Genomic DNA, 19,685 nt, shown 5'->3' on the forward strand with positions numbered 1-19,685 from the left:
GTGTGTCTGTGAATGTATTACCAAATAAGCCATATTGTACTTAAATAAATTACATGTTACATATATGTGAAGGCATACATTAAAGGCAGAAGAACCAAAATAAATAACTTTTTTAATATCAAAATTATATAATGCATTCATTACATTTTAAGTAAATTATGCACAGTGGCCTAATTGATGGACTGAATTAAACAGAAGCAGATATAGATTTTGCGTTTCCATGTCCAAATGTAGGCCTATCATACAATTGAATAACAAACAGTTGCAGTGGCGTACGACAACCATAAGCTATGGCGTTGTATCCTGGCCGTCAACAATGATGTGAAAACTATTATGGAATATATTATGAAAATCAAATGCACGAGCCTGCATGAGCGCCCCTCTGCCATTTAAACCGCAATGCCACGAGGAGGGTGAGTTGTAAATCCTAACGGTAGATGGCGGTAACCCAGGAAACCTGATCAGCCAGGTTCACCAGAACTCCCTGTCTCAGTTTGCAGCATTCGCAACGGAGGCAGCGAAGCTGAGCGGTTGAAGGACATCAAATGAAACAGGAGAGCTTTCAGCGGGTCCTCTTGAGTTCTGCACGGAGCCCGTCTTCCGAACTAGGGGACCGCAGTGTCTGAAACCATGGAAGATAAATCAAATTCATTCTCCAGCAACAAAGACGAAAAAACGGATGGGAATAATGTATTCCAGAGGCAAGACTCGATACAGAAGAATAACATGGGAAGCCAGAATATGAAAGAGCACAGCAACTCTGTTGGCTTCAAGGGTGATCGGGAAGAAGCCATGGTTGGTTTCGACGATCTTGATGGGGCATCACGGCAATACGGCTTTATGCAGCGGCAATTCGGGGCAATGATGCAGCCCGGTGTCAATAAGTTCTCCCTGCGAATGTTCGGCAGTCAGAAAGCAGTGGAGAAAGAACAAGAAAGGGTTCAAACGGCAGGATACTGGATCATTCACCCATATAGCGATTTTAGGTAAGGAGTGGAAAGTCACCTTCTCTTGCCCATGCCGTCACTCACTCAGGTCCGCAGCACACCATCCATCCTACCATCTGCACGGGCACGCGCTGTTTAATGCAGAATCTGTTTTATGTATAAATACAGTCGAGTATTGAAATGTGCGTTGAAATTTACATTGAACTGCATCATTTTTGATTGGACTTGCGTTCAATTCAGAAATATAAATAAATAAATGGAATGTCCTTGTGAAATAAGATGGTGAATGTCATCTTGATAAAAAAAATACAAATAAAATACATGGACGTGAATTACAACACCGTCAGACGTTCTGTGATAATATGAAAAATAAGGCATTGCTTTTATAATGACAGTTATTTTATACTGTCATATATTGTTTTCGGGCATTGATAAAAAAAAATAAATGGCGCAAAATATAGGTATAGGTAGCGTTGTGATGAAATGTACGTAGATGTACAGTGCAAACAATTCATGGATGGGGATGTATTTGTATAGATATGCGATAGAATCCAATAAATGAAGCAGCATAAATACTTTTCTGTTTCTTACGATAATTAGCCTATCAGTCTGCAGTAACATTTTGATAAATACTGTATGCGTAAAATGATAAACGTGGGAATTGACAATTGTCCCAGGGTCTGGCGTTTAATATTTGATGTTCCCTTTAACATTTATATGCGGAGAATACTGCAGAAAAAAATGTGGGGGGAAACAGCATAACGTGATTTGCGACTAAACAGACGGGAATAAGGAAACAACTAGCCTACATCAACATCGAACAGTGCACGGAGCTGTTCATTACCTTTTATAAAGCTTGTTATTTGGGTTTCTTTCTTTTGCGTGGCACATAATAGATTTACGACGATTGTAGATTTCTAGAGATGTGGTATTGTATTTAATCAATGAATGTAATGTTTGCCCTTCATCTATAAAAAGGAATGGTGCACGAATTCAGTGTGCAAGACTTTGGACAGCGAGGTTCTTACAGAGTTCATCGTCATTGTGATTGTATATTGCATGCAGATCTTTGTTAGCTGCGAAGCATATAAGCTATTGCCTGCACCTCACTGACATTTCTCGAACTATGCAGTTTTAAACGTCACCATACTGCGCACTGAGACAGTTGCAGTTTTGCTACTTTAAAAAATATACACATCTTAATATCCTGTACTAATAGGTAGGCTACTTTCTACAACAGGTTTTAATCAATGCCTTCTAAAAGGAGAAGCTCACATAACACAAAGTGCATGTCGTCGATTGGTGAAGGAAATGGAAGGGAGTTGCTATTTGCAATCTGTTCAGCGGGCGCTACCGTTTTCTGCTTGTGTAGTGCACAGTAAAAGAGCAACGAAGATGCTTATTTCTTGTGTGGTGGGATAGTTTCGTCCTTTAACATGTGCTTTCGGCAAGTACGATTAGTCCACAGGGTAGTTCTGGCTATATTTTTTGTCTCCTCGGTTCATTGATTGGGTTGTAGACTGACTAAACAATAATCTTTTAATTTAATGAGCAAAACAAATACGTGGTAGGTACTTTGTGCAGCTTTAAATATTCACCTCGTCTTCAATTCAGATTATAGGAGTTCCCGTTCACCATATTTCACAATCTTTCCTCATCGCAACTACCGCTGTCCGTGGTGCTGAAAAAGCTTCCGCTGTGGTCCAATGCCATGGTGATAACCTCTGCAGCAGGATCATAGGAGGGAAACGACGTGGTTGCGTGTATGCGTACGCAGGGCAGTACTTCAATCGTGAAAACCTAACTGTATGGAGAGTGGGTGGTAGGGGCTGGCGAACCCATGTTAAAACTTCACTGTAAGAATGTAAACTAATGGTGAGCCGGGATTTTCTCGTGCTTTACAACGTGACGCTGAATGCGATTACGGTAGAGCTTTTACAATGATGTAACAAGTCAATTAACTTTACGCCCTCTAAAATCACCTAGAGCATATACCGTTAAATGTGAGCTGAAAATATTGTTTCATGCTTGGAAGAATTTTCCAAATTCCCATTATTCAGGAGCACTGGAAACACAATTAGTCCTGGGTTCCATTGGATTGAAAGCTATATCCAGGTAACTGTTAGTGAAACAAAACAGTTACCTATATAATGAATAGAGTAGACTTTCATACTTTTTATAGTGAAATAGACCTGAATCATGACAAATTAGATGTTTATGTGGCATCCTAGTTGATCACAATGGTGAAACAGAATGCTTTTACAGTTAGATTTAGCTTTTTTTTATCCTTGAAGACAATGGAGAGGCCATGCGACTCCCGCAAGAGGTCTTCCATGTTGTCCCTCAAGAGGATTTGTCATCACTGGAGATTAGATTTCCCCAGTCCAGGGCGGGTGCCTCAATCCTCTTGTCCCAACACCCTTCAGTGGGCTTTACATGGGAGAGAGTGGTGGTCTGCGCACTTGTCGCAATGTTAAGGAAGCACAAATGCTGTCATCGCTGCTTTCTGTATCCAAGGCACTTGATTGAAACAGTACTGCTACTCTATACCCTGCTACTTGCAACAGCAGGGAATGGACACACAATGGTAGACTGAACATTCCTTAGTCTACATCCTGAAGTTTTGTTTACATTTCTTTCTTTTTTTTACTATAGAGCCATGGAGTATAGGTTTAATATAATATGACTATTGTATTACAGCCTCTGTGTGCAGCACACAGGATCTCAACATTATTAATATGGATGGGTGAATGAATAACAACAAAATATAGAAACAACTAACGAACGACAACTGCTTTCATGCAGCCTTTGTGCGTGCATTAAAGGACGGGAAACCCAATATGCAACATTCTCTTAATACAAAGGCTACTTAAAGATTAATGTCAGGTTAGTAATATTTATTATTCATAGCGTCCAGAAAGGTTTCATGCAAGAGGTGGTGTGATGGCTTTTTGGAGGAGCTATTCTTTGTGATCAGTCATAGGATGTCTGTCTTCAGATGTAAAGCATCTCAGTCTGAGGTATCTCTGTATTGCACTGGAGCAAATGTCTTAGCTTGCAGTCATGTATTGAAGACTGTACAATGATCACTGCCTGGATTAATAGATCTTGCTGTGTATGGAGATATTTTCATTATTACACTGACTGCATTCTAATGAATGTAAATGCCCTCCCAGTCTTAAACCATTGCCTCACAAATTGATCACTTCAATATGAAGAAATGCATGGATGTTAACACATTTCACACATCAGGGCCTTTGAAATCTAAAACCAAGGGATGCTGCATTTTAGATCATGTTTGATTTGCATTGTTTATGCTTGTTTTTACTTTTTACTGATCTGAAATATGTCCTAATGTAGAATGAAACCGCTTCTATATGCCTCCCATTTTTCTAATTGATACCCTCTGGTATCTCTCCAATTAGCAGAGATATGCTCTTACCTACAGTGCAGGACGATGTCCTCAATTCTACTCTGTCATATAGCTGGATAAAAAAACACAACGCCAAACAGGCCTTTGTACCATGTTTCTTTTTTTGCAGCACTGTCCCCAATGCTTATGGATATACAGTATAAGCTTCTATATGATTAAAGCTTATATAAAATGACTTCCCATTTGATATTATTTGTTTATGTAATTGTTTTTTTTCCACACACAAAAGTAATCCTGAAAGGATATGTGTTCAGGGTGGAGCCTCTGCACTTCCTCTGTAATGATGATGTGACTGGCAGGCTCAGTCGTCAGGTCATATGGCCGACTTGTGACGGTACAGTGTCAGCCTCTCACAGTCTGCCCTGCCCTAACTGATCCTGTGGATTTTGTGCAACAGTGAGCCTTCAGTGCACAGTAAATATCAGCACAAGCAATATAAGCAATATAGAACTATTTTGCTCCACACCTCTCACCTTTGATCTCTCTCTCTCTCTGTATATATATATATATATATATATATATATATATATATATATTCAGTACTGTGCAAAAGTCTTAGGCACCTGTAAAAAAATGCTGTACAGCTAAGATGCTTTCAAAAATAATGAAATGAAAGGTTATACATATCGAAAAAAAAATTACATAAAGAGCAGTAAATAGCAGTAAAAAACTAAATAAAATCAGTGTTTGGTGTGACCACCCTTCGCCTTTAAAACTACATCAGTTCTCTTAGGTACACTGTCCTGCAGTTTTATAAGAAAATCGGCTGGTAGGTTGTTCCAAGCATTTTGGAGAACTTGCCACAGTTCTTCTGCAGATTTTGGCTGTTTCACTTGTTTTTCACTTGTAATCCCAGAGACCCTTGATCCAGTTTTTTATCTGAAAAGTAGTCTATTACTTAAAATGTTACTTTATTTAACAAAATACAAAATCGTATCTGTAAAATATCATTTTTTGGAAAATTAATGTTTGGAAATCTCAAATTTGCTCTTTTCTACTGACACACTAATGCAGAAAACAAAAAATAAACATCTAAGACCAAATATATACTATATATTATATTTAAAAATCTAGGGTGCCTAGTACTTTTTCACAGTACTGTGTATGTGTATATATGTATATATAAGTTAAAAGTTATATTAAATAAATGCTTAATGTTTGTTAGCAATCATCATGGTTAATTTCAGGTTAACTTGACTGCAGCCATTGTGTTAGGGTCAACACTTCCAAATGTGTTCTTTTTTCTGCCACTATATTGCACGCTAATAGATTACTCAGGCTTATAGGAAGGCTTGCTGAGTTAAAAATAAATAGTGTGGATATTCTTGGTGGAGAAGATGACCATTTAATTGAAGTTCAGGTAACTATCTGACACATGATCCTTTGATATTTATAAAACAAGGCTTCTCAGTTTGTGTAGTAAAACAGATCCATTACCAAGGAGAGAGTCTCCTGCATAGGTGGCACCAGAGAGTTTGAGCAGGAGATAGGATTCTTGAAAGCATCTATTTTAGTTCATGGCTGTGCATTGTTATCAGTGCCCAGGACATTTAGGGAAGCTCGCCCGAGCTCCCCCGAGATATTTGCTTGTACCAACCTACAAGAAGCACTCGTGAAAACTGATGTAATACATGCAGGGAGATCAAAATTAACATGCCTGTCTAGCAGGGATTCTTTGATGTCAGTTTTTACTCCAAATTGCTTGTCCAAACCCATGTTTTCAGTTTGTCTGGTATTAGGCTTCTTATTCTGTATAACTTGTGTGCTATTCCTGACTAATTGATATTTTACTACATGATTGACATTTTCAAAGTTTTATTTTATTTGTTAAGTTGTAAACTTTGCATCACACTAAACTGCAGTTTAAAAATGAGCATGGGATATACAATGCATTACTGCAAAAGAGAAGAGGAACATCTGTCTGTTGTAGAAAATGGAAGCAGTCAGACATTTTGTGTTTTAAATGACAATATCCACTTGATAATAATCTTTCATTTAGTAAAAACCAGGAAGAAATACAAGAAATAAAGACTTAATCTCAGTGCTTGCTATTATTTCACATGAAAGAAAAAAACAGCGTTGTATAATTTTTTGCCAGAAAATAGAAAAAACACAGTTTTTCTAACAGGCATGAATATTACAGAAAGCTTTTTGCTGTCCAATGACATTTTACAAAAATTAGTAATTCTGACCCTTGCTGCTTGCATGCACCTTCAGATTTAATGAACACTTACAGAGCTATGGCATTTTTACCCAAGGGCTCAGAGCTAAAAGATGGGCTGTTAAAATGAAAGTCATGTAAGCCAGATTATGGCATTGAAGTGATAAGAAGAGAAGGTGTGTGTGTGGGAATTCTAATAGGAGAGATTGACACCAGCGGGTGACAGGCTGGAAGACAGGCTTTGTGCACATGGCCATTATTTTGCATGAACACGCATGTTTTTTCGGTGTATTTTGGGTGTGACTGTTTGTTGAGGTTTGGGTACATACGTTCTTGTCTGAAAGCTTGTTTGAGTGTGCGCCACTATCCAGATTAGATTTGGTTTACCAAAATAGCTTCTGATTGATTACAAATTGCAGTGCTTCTCTCCTTCATGGTACAACAGTATAAGAGCATCCATGCTAGACTTTTCAATACCTCTGAAAAATCCATTATTTCTCACTAGTGAACAATCAATTAGACCTTCCTTCAAATTATTGTCTGGTTCAATCAGAAGTGTTACTGGTTACTGTTATTACATACAAACATGCTAGCCATGACCACTTATCATTAATGTTCAGATCAATCCAATTAAAAAAGGAGGGGGCATACGTCATAGGTTTATGGTGAGAAATCATTAGTGGGTGGCCTACCTGCTGTAAGTGGAAAATGTTGCCATCCGTTCTTGGCCTAGCCATATAATTTATGATCAGAGGAGGATATTCAATCCCTCAGCATGCATTTCTCCTTTCTAGTTTCATTGATTTCACATGCCAAATTATAAGCATGTTAGTTACTCCATCTTACTTTTATCTGATGCAAGACGTGTATGTCTGAGAAATGTTAATGTGTAGCAGTATTGTGTTTTTTAATAACAGTTGATATGCTGTAAAATTCAATTAAATAAATTTACCTATTAAACAATTCAGGCTAAATAGCCATACCAAATGAGGAAGACACATGGGTGTGTTTGTGTGTGTGTGTGCATGCGTTCAAATGGTTTAAAAAAAAAATGAATTTGCTAAATTAATTCATTCAAATCTGTTCATAATCATATATTTTGACCAATGGGCCAGCCAGCAAACAGTGCCTGGAACAGTAACTGCACTGGTTGGATTTACAGCAGACAGAAACAAGATCAATGGAAGCACATTAAATGTACCATCATGTACTAAAACACTCAACATTCTCATTTGCATTCCTAAATATTCACAATAACATTAACGTCCAAATGTTTTGAATTATTGGTAGCAAAAAGCAGTGTTTTTATATTAGCACTGTATTATTGCCGTGCATTTATAGTTTATCTGGATATAATTTTGAATGAAACCCAGTATAGGCTGTGTGAAAGGACTCTGTAAGCATGAACCACATTGAAAACCAGAAAATTCATTTCAGATGCAACTGCACAGAGATGGCCCAGAAGAAAGTCATTTTGGCTTCACAAATCTTGTCACGCAGTTTGATAGTGTGAGTTATCATGTATGGCTGCAAGCATGTAATCTCTCAATCTATGAAAATTCCATCTAGCAGGTGATGGGATTTTTTCCCCTATATATTTTGCAAAAAAAATAAATAAAAAAATGAGAGAGCAGATTTCTAAGTCACAATATCATTATTTATGCATAGATCAGTGGTTCTTAACCTGGGTTCGGTCGAACCCTAGGGGTTCGGTGAGTCGGTCTCAGGGGTTCGGTGGAGCCTCCGCCGCAGAGGTCCACCCCTCAGTCTAGTCTGCATTATTACACTATTTTTTACTAAAGAAGGGTTCGGTGAATGAGCATATGAAACTGGTGGGGTTCGGTGCCTCCAACAAGGTTAAGAACCACTGGCATAGATTCTGTACTGATAGTGCACTGCAAGGGATGTGTGACGATTCCACTTGCAGAGATCCGTATTAAGACACAGATCTTTCAAAATGTTCAATTTCTGCATTTCTGCATACTGTAGACATGAATAGGCCCGGCAGTTGCATCCATTTACCCCTATTTTAGTTTAGGCATTGTCAAAGAGATTGTTACACAGAAGGTAACTAATGAAATTCTGAAGCTACACTGTTGAGGAATGATAGCTTTGGCATATTCACATATTATGTAAGAATATTTTATTTTCCACATTCAGTTCTCCAAATGAACTGATCAGTGGTTCACTCAAATGAACAAAAATGAAAATTCATACGTTTTTCAGTATTTCTCTGGAAAGGAAATAATGAAGAAATAACTAGTGTTCAGTATTTTATTTACTGGCCTCAATCATTACATTATTCGTTAAATATACTTGTCATCTTTGCACTGTACGGATGTTAAATTAAATAATACATTTTAAATCAATATCTTCATCCTTGTGTTTTTTTTTTTGTGTGTTGTAGGTTTTACTGGGACTTGATAATGCTCATCATGATGATGGGGAATCTAATCATCATTCCTGTTGGAATAACCTTCTTTTCGGAGCAAACCACCACCACCTGGTTAGTGTTCAACGTAGCCTCGGACACCATCTTCCTGGTGGACCTGGTCATGAACTTCAGAACAGGGATTGTCAATGAAGAGAGCTCTGAGATCATCCTGGACCCAAAGGTGATCAAGATGAACTATCTGAAGAGCTGGTTTGTGGTCGACTTCCTCTCGTCCATACCAGTGGATTATATCTTTCTAATAGTGGAGAAAGGTTTTGACTCCGAAGTGTACAAGACTGCCCGAGCGCTTCGCATCGTGAGGTTTACTAAAATCCTTAGTCTTCTGCGTCTTTTGAGGCTTTCTCGACTAATCAGATACATTCACCAGTGGGAAGAGGTAAGAGGCACTTTCATCTTGATGGAGACGTGTGTGTGTGTGTGTGTGTGCGTGCGTGCTTGTGTACAGGCATGTCTACATATGAGTTGGCGTAAGTATGTGTGTCTCTTTGCACATTTAGGTGTGAATGCATGAGTGTGAGCATGTTGGCATGGTAGGCATGCATAAAAAGAATTCACATGTGTGCCATTGCCAGTGCTCACATGCATGTTTATGTGTATGCATGGACTGAATGCAGAGACAATTTACGGTAATGTTGTTACGCTGAGATTATTTGGGAATAGATTATTTTTTTTATTTGGGAATTGAGACATAAAAACAGAGAGATTTAATAAACCAGATAGAGGCTTATCTGTAGGTTAACATAAGTGATGCCATCAATTTGAGTTCAATGACATATTAAAGTCCACATTAAAGAAGTCAGTGGAGTGCAGTGAACCACCTGAGTGAGTGCCTATTCTGATACGGCTTGTGCACATGCTGAATACATGAGCTACAGTTTCACCATTCAGTATTATGGCCAAAGCCATGACTGACAAAAGCGGAGCTGTAATGTAACCCAATTACCTTTTATGGAATTCCATTATGCAAATGTTTAATGTTCAATTCTCTTTGAGTATTTCCCCTCGTCTTTTGTTTTAATTAATTGTCTGTTACAGAAAACATGCTGAACTTGACATTTTTTTACTTCACAACTTTTACCTAACATTTTTTGAAATTCAGCTGAGGCTATATTAAAAAAAAAAAAAATATATATATATATATATATATATATATATATATATATATATATATATATATATATATATATATATATATAAACTAACTTGCATAAAAATGGTAATTTATATGAAGTCAATAAATGCAAATTCATCATCTGTAAAATCCAGAGATGGAAAGTCCAGGCATCAGAAAGTGCTGCCATGTGTTTCTTCCACCCATGAACTCAGCCAGCTAATTTCACTGATTGGTTCTACCTCCTGGCTGAAGAACTGTGCTAATGTGCAAATCCTAGTGATTGGAACAAAACACTGGGGTGGACTTTTACTTTCTGAACCTGGATTTTTCCACCGCTAGTAAAATCCTAACCACATGTTACATAAATTTTAAGAAATAAGCTCATATTTGATTTAGTTTTTTTAGCTGTCACAGCCAGATAAATACAAAATAGCGTTACGACTTGTCCATGTCTGATCATACAAAATTGCCAAATAACAAATCTGGTATTATTTTTTTTTATCAAAGAGTTACTCAATTAGTGTTCATGTAGGCTTTGGTTTCTCTCTCTCTCAAGGACACAATTCTGCTTTGTCTTGTCCTCTGAAATAAATAGGTTGTTGAGTCATAGCCTATTTTCCCTGTACAACCGAGACTCATATTACCTTGATGCAGCACTTTGACTTTAATAAGCTTCTGCACCAATTGTTTCCCTACATGATGTTTTGCTTTGTTTATTTAGCCAGACTCATATTCCCCCAGTTGGGAGTCAGCACACCCACTGTGCAGATGTCATTCTAAAACACAGTGCTGCAGCCAGGGTTCCAGTCCTCAGGATAGCTTCAGATACAGTGGTATCTCCTGGGCATGGCTATTCAGAAAATATATTTAACTGGTCTTAATCCATTTAAATAAGACAAATGACTTCATGAGCCTACAGCACTGTAACTTGTTCCATAAATAACGCTGATGTCCTGCAGTATGCTCCGCTGGTTTCCGAAATGGAGACAGGCTATCAGAGATGCTACCTGGTGATACCCACTGAGCTTAAAATGTCATTCACGTCATGCACTCTACTTTAGAAACTCCTGTTTTTCTAATTCTTGTGGGAACCTCCTGGAATGTGAAAATATGGGGTTCCTTGCGGTTTTCAGTGTGGTGCACATATCGGGGCTTGGCTCACAGTGACACAGACAAAGGAGGAAAAGCACAGGCTGCCAGTTGCAGTGTAATGACATTGCTAAAGGAGCTTGTCTGTTGGCATTAGCCACCGCTAGAGAGACCGTTCCAAATTAAGAGCACACAGACCTCTGCGTTCATAATGTTCTGTAAATATGGCCAATCATTCAATTACGACTGGGCAGAGTCGCAGTCGCTGCGGTGCGCTGAGCATTCTTGTCATTCCGTAAGCGTTCCGGGCTCCTAAATCAGACGAGCCCAGCACTGCGGAGCCGCCTCTGCACCATGCCTGCTGGGAAGTGCACTTAGTCTCCCGCTTAGCGAACACTATTCTGATCCCTTTTAGAATTCATAAAGAGGACGCCCTTGATTCTGAAAAGAATCTCATGCTTTGTGTTTAAGGCTAACTGTCATGCAATCTGATCACAGTTTATAGAATAGAAATTTCCCATTCATCATGTACCAAGCTTTTAACTGCTTAAATCTCAAACTGCTTAGATAGAAGGGTAACAAGCATCTCCATTTAAAACAAAATAAAAACATAATAATAATTTTAAAAACGTCCATTCAGCCCAATAAATAAACACAGGTAAAACACCTAAGAAAATTAGATAGCAAAAGAAGAACAAAGGAAAAGACTAACAATTGTGATAAGATTTGCCTTATTTCCGTGCACTGGTAGTGGGAATGTTGAGACACATGGCGATAGCATAGCAGGGTTTAACAGCAGGCTGTGTGCTCGCAATATTTTGCAGCTCTCCCACTGAGAAAATGCAAATGAATGTGTCAAGTGTCCTTGCTTCTTTGTCATTTGAAATTAATGAAGACATACAATACACTTGCTAAATGTTCATTTGAAAAATTGTGAAAATTTGAAAACACTGGTTTGATAGGCCCTTATAATACAGATATATCTCTGTATATTATTTTCCATTTTAAAATGTTGCATCAATCCATACTGCATGCAGATAGCCAGAAACAAAATACTGTGTGCAGTAGGGAGAGCCAGTGTTTGATACTGAATATTCCAAGCAGAAAAAAGAAAAAACAAGTACAAAAATATTTCTTTACACTGGAATTGCCAACTTGATCTATATTAGTAATTTTTTTTGTTTATCTACCAGAGGTAGAGGTAGCTACCAGAGGCCAGCAAATTTCCAAAAACTCCAACAAGCAAATATTTTGAGAATTTGCCAAGCAGCAAGAAATGAAAATGGAATTATAGTAGTAATTACAATAAATATATAATTATTTCACAGTACACTTGGAGAATTCTGTGTAAATACGTCTAAACAGTTAGACTGCAGTATCTAGTCTATATGGCCTTTCACATTGCAGTTTTGTAGTCCAGTGCTATCCTGATTTACCCAGGGCTAGCTTTAAGCCTTCGGCTGAATTGTCACACTTGTAAAAGCCCTGGGCTAACGTCTGTTGGACAAACACAACGCACGGCCAATATTTATGTTCAGCATCATGAGCATGTGGTGCCAGGACAATGTGGTCAAACATAAACACTTCACATGCATTCCACATGCTTGGGGCTAAGGAGGATCTTAGCATGGGGCTGAGGTGAAAAATGTGCAATGTGAAAGGCCCTTATGTTATGTAACATTAAAGGTCTAATTAACTTCTACTGCAAAGAATTCACAGCAGCACAGAAACTTATTGTTAAATCTAAGATTCACCAGTTACATATCCACCTCCATACTTCAACATCAAATTCATATCTGTATTACTCACTGATGGAAAATTAGTACAGACCAAATAAATTACTCAACAAAAAGAGTTGTTTACTAATGCTAAATGTGTGAATGCAGGTCTGAATTCATTGAATAGTTCATACGCTGATGCTCAATTATCCTCACCAACATTTCGGGAAAATGTTTCTGCGTTCAGAAAAATAAATAAATAAATGTATTTGTCAAAGTTAAGGACATGCTGTCCTGGAGTGCTGTCTTTTAGAGCACGTACTCATGCAATAAAGCAAAAAAAATACATGTAAATACAAATATGTCATCTTTGCAATAAAAATGCACAGCACAATTTTGTGATATATATCATATAAATACTCTTATGTACTCACTACTTTCAAAAGGAGTATGAGAAAAATGTCATAGTTGGACAAAATGTCTGTGCAGTAACTGATTAGGAATCTTTCCCTAGTCCTCTTACCTTCACTTGACTCCACTGATTATGAGCCAACAATGGAAGGTGCAGGGCTCTTTTACAGGGCTCTTATGCATGTCAGAAATGCCGAGAGTAAACACTGAACACATTAGCAGCACACAGGTGCTGTCTAAGTGCCTTTGTGAAAAGATCACTCACAGGCTAGGATTACTTTATTCCAGCCTGCAGCTGTCCCACCTGATCCCGAGTAAGTCATGGCTGGAACCCTGAGGGCCATCCAGCCACAGTGGACATAAAGCAGTGTTGCTGAGTCACGTTGACTATCCACTGGTGCACATGACAGTGATAATAAAGATCCCCATGCTTTCAGAGATGGCTGCCTATGCGTGCATGCTAATTACGGCATAAATACGGCCATTAGCAGCCTGTCCAGATAAATTGATTTCTTCAAACTTTCGCTTCCATTATGTTACAATAATTTTCATTACATTATCTCTAATTACATATTATAGTGTTCGCTTGCAATACTTCCTTTCATATTTATACAAATGACCTGGTCCGAATATACAACATTGTTTGTTAAATTCCTGATATTTTGCTTCCTGGCAAAATCACTTACTATTGTTTAGCATTTAGCACACAGTAATAATTTTTGACAAATTTTACGATTTTCGTGTAGGAGATATGTTGTGTTTACATATCAGTGTTTTACGTGAATCACATCCCCTTAAATAATTATGTTTTTAAATACACTGACCAAAGAACAGACTGAATATTATACATACAGATAGGCTCATGTGTTCCACATAACGTGAGGCTCAGGCCGAACAGTAAATTAATAATGAGGAAACATTTACTCAAATTAATGAACTATGGCTAGATTGGAAGTATAAGTATAAGTGCTTTGCACGTGCTTGAAGTCCAGGGATGATAATATGGCCGCTATGACATGCCTTGAAGATGATGCGTTCAGTATCTTCATCTCTGAATGCTGGCGATGTTTTCAGCAGCACCTCATTAAGGAAATGCTTACAGATTCAATCACTTGAGAACGTTCCTCAGCCCGTATGCAAAATTAGCCATATTAAGCAAACTATGTCGAAGAATGCAATTTTGGTCTGCAGCCTGATTATAGTGTAGCCCATCCTTGCAGCTTGTATCAGTGATGATGATCCAGCACTCCTAGGGGGTGAAGTGTTCACTCCAGATGGTAAAGGTTCACGTTAGACACTCTCACTGCTGTAACCCTCGAAGCTTGCTTGGCCACAGTGGAGAGTCTGCCAAAAGCTGAGTCATTCGGATTCCTTTTATCACCTTTAGGATGAAAGCCCCTTGTGGCATTGAAGTGAAGTACATCGAAAATGAGAGGGAAATGAGAAATTTTGTCACACCCAAAATTTAAAAGTGCGCTATTGAAGACTGCCTTCATCCCTGTTTATACAGGAGGGCACTTGCATCACATTCACTGCTACACCGCCTGGGGGAATTCTCTCTGTAATTTTTTAATAGCAGAGATGTATAAATTTTTGTCTGGACACAGTCAGGCAAAACAGTGCAACGCGAGCCAACTGCAGCATAAGCTTCCAAAGTGTCATGTCGCTTAAACTGGATTTTTCAGGCACTAGAATAGCGATAAGAATGTTTCCTTGCTGCATTATGCTATACATATATTTCAGTTCTTCAAGGGTTATAAAATAGTTTAACGATGAATTTAAGTTGCTCTTCAAATTTCAAATGTTGTTTTTAACCAAGATGATGTCTTTTACAGTATGAATATGCACACAGCAAATGCCTATAGTCAGACCTGGGTGAAGTACGTATTTGTTTTGGATTCAAATACTTTTCTGTGCTCTGTTGATGGTTTAATCGAGCCTGAAAATATGACCAGACGGCGGGGTTAGTACTTTGTGAGAGTATTTCATTGGTTCAAATACACCAGACAAGATCAGTAAAGCGTAGAAAAGTATTTGAATCCAAAACAAATATGTATTTGACCCAGGTCTGCCTACAGTCAATGCAGTGTAAAATTACATTTCAGGTATGCACATATAACTGTGTGAGCAGAATACCATACCTCAGAATTCTGAATCAAAAACAATTTGACATACAGCATATACACCATGGAAGTGGAGGAAACAAATATTCAGGGCTTTGGAGAGGCTCACCTGTCTAGTCACAAATCTTTTATCAATATTTTATCTTGTTTACTGATTACTAGTGTGCAGACAATAAAGTATAACAAGACTAAGAGTCATTCAGTGTTTATCTCACAAGTATGGCACTTATAGTTTACATTTCTAAGATATTTTTGTAAAAAATAAAAATGGAAAAAAAAATGGAAAAATGTTATTGTAATTCAAAGTCACAGGCTAAGTCTGAATCCAGGGCAAAACCTGAACCCCCTGTCTCCTTTCAATTAACTGACAGTTATGTTCAAGGAAGCATAATAGAGATAATCTCTTTGTTCTTTCCTGTTCTCAAGTGAGCTATACAGTAAAAGCTATAATCTCACTGAAGCATGTTTGGGTTACATTTATAGAAATGCAATATTGGATTTTATTTACTTCATGAATATTAAACATCTATGTAATGGCATGAATGGATGCTACTGCATTTTTCTCCAAACTATATGCATTTCATGCATTTTCTGTTTTTTTCAGCCAGATGTAATGCTCCTGCCAAACATACCATAAATATGCAATGCAGAAAAAAGTGATGAAAACATATGGAGGCATGAAAAAAAAAATAAAGCTGTGAAGAAATTAAATTACGTGTGTAAACATCAAAGAATTATTGTAGAAAAAAGCAAGCCATTGTTAAACCTAAAAAAAAAAAAAAAAAAAACATTTTTTCACATTATCCACTTTTTTCACATTGGCTCGTGCCAATGAAATAAAGACAGAAAAGGAAAACATTTGAATCATATTCAACTTCAGGGAAGAAATATTAAGAGCATTTACAATCTACAGTCTAGTAAGATGAGTTCAGCATGTGTTGTGTTCCCTAAGACACTGACAGAAGTGAACAATTAAGAAGCTACAGTGCTTCTGAGTTACAGCACTTTCTTCACATAAAAACATCGGCACATCGGTGGTGCAGTGGGTAGCATTGTTCCCTCACAGCAAGAACGTCGTGTCTGCGTGGGTTTCCTCTGCGTACTCTGGTTTCCTCCCACAGTCCAAAGACATGCAGGTAGGCTAAGTGGGGACTCTTAATTGCCCATAGGTATGAGTGAGTGATTGAATAGTGTGTGTGCCCTGCAATAGATTGGTGACCTGTCCAGGGTGTATTCCTGCCTCTCGCCCAATTATGCATGCACGCCCAATAGGCTCCAGCACCCCCTGAAACCCTGCCCAGGATAAGCGGGTATAGATAATGGATGGATGGACATTTACATTACATTACTACAGTTCCTAGGAAAGTTTGATATTATTATTATTTTGTCCTAAATACATCATACTGTTAGGGTTGTTGAAATGTCTGAAGTTATTTTTTATTATATGATCTAAAGATTTGAAGGTAAAAAGAATTGTTGGGTTATATATTTAGTCTGGGTAATTTTAGTGAGCAATATTCTGGCAACCATGGTGGTGCATATTTACTAAAATAAAATAATTACACCATAGCAAAATATTCAATGTCAAATTAGCAACCACTATGCACATGCAATAGGTAGAATAGGATACTCTAATTGTGTTATAATCATTATGGTATTATGCTTTTCCTGCCACAGCAATAAAACAAAAGTTCATCATTTATGTAGACCAGGGCTGCCCAACCCTGTTCCTGGAGATCTACCATCCTGTACATGTTCACTCCAGCCACAAGAAAGCACACCTCAACAGCTAGAGACCTCATTGAGCTGCTAATTAATAGAACCAGGTGTGCCAAATTAGGGTTGAAATGAAAACCTACAGGACGGATAGATCAGGTTTGGACAGCCCTGAGGTTTACTAACATGAATTGTTTTACAGTATGCAACAGAAACAAAGTAGCATACATGATTACAATTGTTCACAGTGTGTTCACATTGTTGTTGTATTTGTCCTGCTGGGAGAAAAATTCAGTGTATAATAATACACATTTTATACAGAGAAAGCATGCAGCTCCTGCTCAGCCATAATTTGAAACACAGAAATGACTAAATATGGTTGAAGAAAATAATACTCTTTATGATTATGTTATTGGTCTACTTAATCCAATCAAATTTCCAATGTTAGAGCCAGGAGTTTTTTCTGACCTCAGTATCTTTTATTTCAGTCCTTATCCTGAGCCCATCACTGTTTGCACTCTAATTTCTGTAATCAGTGTTTAGTAGTCAAAGGAATGTGAACAATTATACAATTAAAGACCAATTTAAGAACTTACTGTTGGAAGGGTGCTATTCACAACTGTTTCCAGGGAAGTGTCTGCAAAAAATAAACATGGAGCCTCCAATTAGAAAGAAATTTAAATAAAAGACTATAACAATATCTGCATTGCATTCTTCACACTGATGTACGCAATTGTTTAGCCTTTTCAGCCACTGTGGATGAATTTTAAAAAAATGTCAGTCAGTACTACTGCCAATTCTTCCATTCTTAATCCTTTAAAGAAAAAAAAAACTAAATGTTTTTGAGGTGATGTACAGTACACACCCTTCTGAACTGACAACCAGATCAGTCCCACCATTCAACATAGGCTTTAGAAAGTTTTGCGGTTTAAATTCTAATTAAGCAGATTTGAACAATGTAGCAGAATTTGCATCAGTAAAGACGCATGGCTGTGGCCTTAAATGACTTTCTGCAGGGTGCCTTTAGTATGCAGCTATGGTGTACCATCTTATACACATGTACATCCGTTTTTACAACAACTTTATTGAAGACAAAATAAACATATCATCTAATAAAGCTGTATTTAGAGGGATGAGAGATATTGCAGAAGGAGATTTGAATGTCTGAAGAATCAGTTGTTGCTATTTTTACGAATAGCTAAAGGTTAAATGGAATGATTCAGTGGGTTGAGGGTCTAAAATCTTAGTTCACAAAATGCAATGGTATTAAGGAAATGATCCATGAATAGCAAACAATGGAACGGTATGTATATATGAAAGACAGATCAATAGAGAGTGAGAGTGCAAGAGAACACTCAACTTGCCAAAAAGAGAAGAAAAAAAATCACTGCATATTACCATCCCTGTCAGTTAAAAAATAAAACACGATTCGTGCCACCAGATCATTCATTTCTAAAGGCTTTGAGGCTTTTCACAAGTGTGCAGCCTGAATCTAAGGACCATTCCCTGAGAAGCTATTCCTGGCTTTGCCAACGATTGTAAATCAGAGATGGAAGACTACATACATCACGCAAAGAAGAGACACAGCAGAGCCATGCATTAACTTGAATTTATCAGCTGTCACTAATTCCGTGGATGAGTTTTTCTTTCTTTGAGAAGATACTGACATCACAATGACATTCCACGAAAAAAAGGAAGCATACTGTCCAAGTGACAATACTTAAATGCATTAACAAAATAATTATATAATTATATATCTGAAAAACCTAGATGGAATTTTCATTTTAATGAAATTTTTAAATACCATCCCTCTCTTCATCCACATTCTAAGGGGTCATAATTCCTTTCCATGATATATGCCATGACATAGTTTAGTGCCAGACACATATGATGTCTGAATGAATTACTTAGAAATCATCTCCATGATTTCTGGATGTGTGTAGTTGCACTAGTTGAGTGCAACTCCTCATTTGCGGTGGTCTATTGACTAATTGAGACAATTAGTGTAACTAGAGTATATGCTGATTTGTTTTGGAAAATTGTGCTTTTTCGTACAAAAATCTTGCAACTGGATGTTTAGAAAAGAGATTTCATCAGATTGCTATATAATATTGCTATAATATAGCATTATGTGGAAGTTAATGAGCAGGGAACAAGCTATTTAAGAGTGATAAGTAGAAAGATTTGTCTAATCTGGGTTATTTTTACAGTCACGTCTGCTTTTAGAGGAGCTCTGTCTGGTTGGACAGTAATCCGTATAATAGATTACTTTCTTCACAGACCAGTGACAGTGCATGTGAGGATTATTGAATACAGTGCATACAGAATTGTGTCCACGCAACAAAATCCAGCAACTGATCATTTTGAAACAAGACCAGGTTAAAACCTAGTATATGGCTGGACCTAACATGTGATCCGGCCGACCAATGGTGTAACTTCATCACTCACGCACTCAGTCGGTCACAGACATTCGCGTTTGTAGGGCTGGCCCTGCTGTTGTGGTCCAGCCGAAAAAGAA

The 19,685-nt window shown here is 37.7% G+C and overlaps 1 protein-coding gene across 1 annotated transcript in view; it reads left to right on the forward strand.

Annotated features, from left to right (window-relative positions):
* The first annotated feature begins 462 nt into the window (after positions 1–462).
* The window catches only part of LOC135240008 (potassium/sodium hyperpolarization-activated cyclic nucleotide-gated channel 1), a 78,526-nt gene continuing 59,303 nt past the window's right edge, over positions 463–19,685 (forward strand). The window contains exons 1-2 of the mRNA XM_064309088.1: positions 463–986; positions 8,949–9,372. Of these exons, the coding sequence (XP_064165158.1) occupies positions 631–986; positions 8,949–9,372 (780 nt within the window). The 5' untranslated portion in view covers positions 463–630. The remainder of the gene's footprint in view (positions 987–8,948; positions 9,373–19,685) is intronic.

This window comes from Anguilla rostrata, chromosome 14, assembly GCF_018555375.3.
Source record: "Anguilla rostrata isolate EN2019 chromosome 14, ASM1855537v3, whole genome shotgun sequence".
NCBI lineage: Eukaryota > Metazoa > Chordata > Actinopteri > Anguilliformes > Anguillidae > Anguilla > Anguilla rostrata.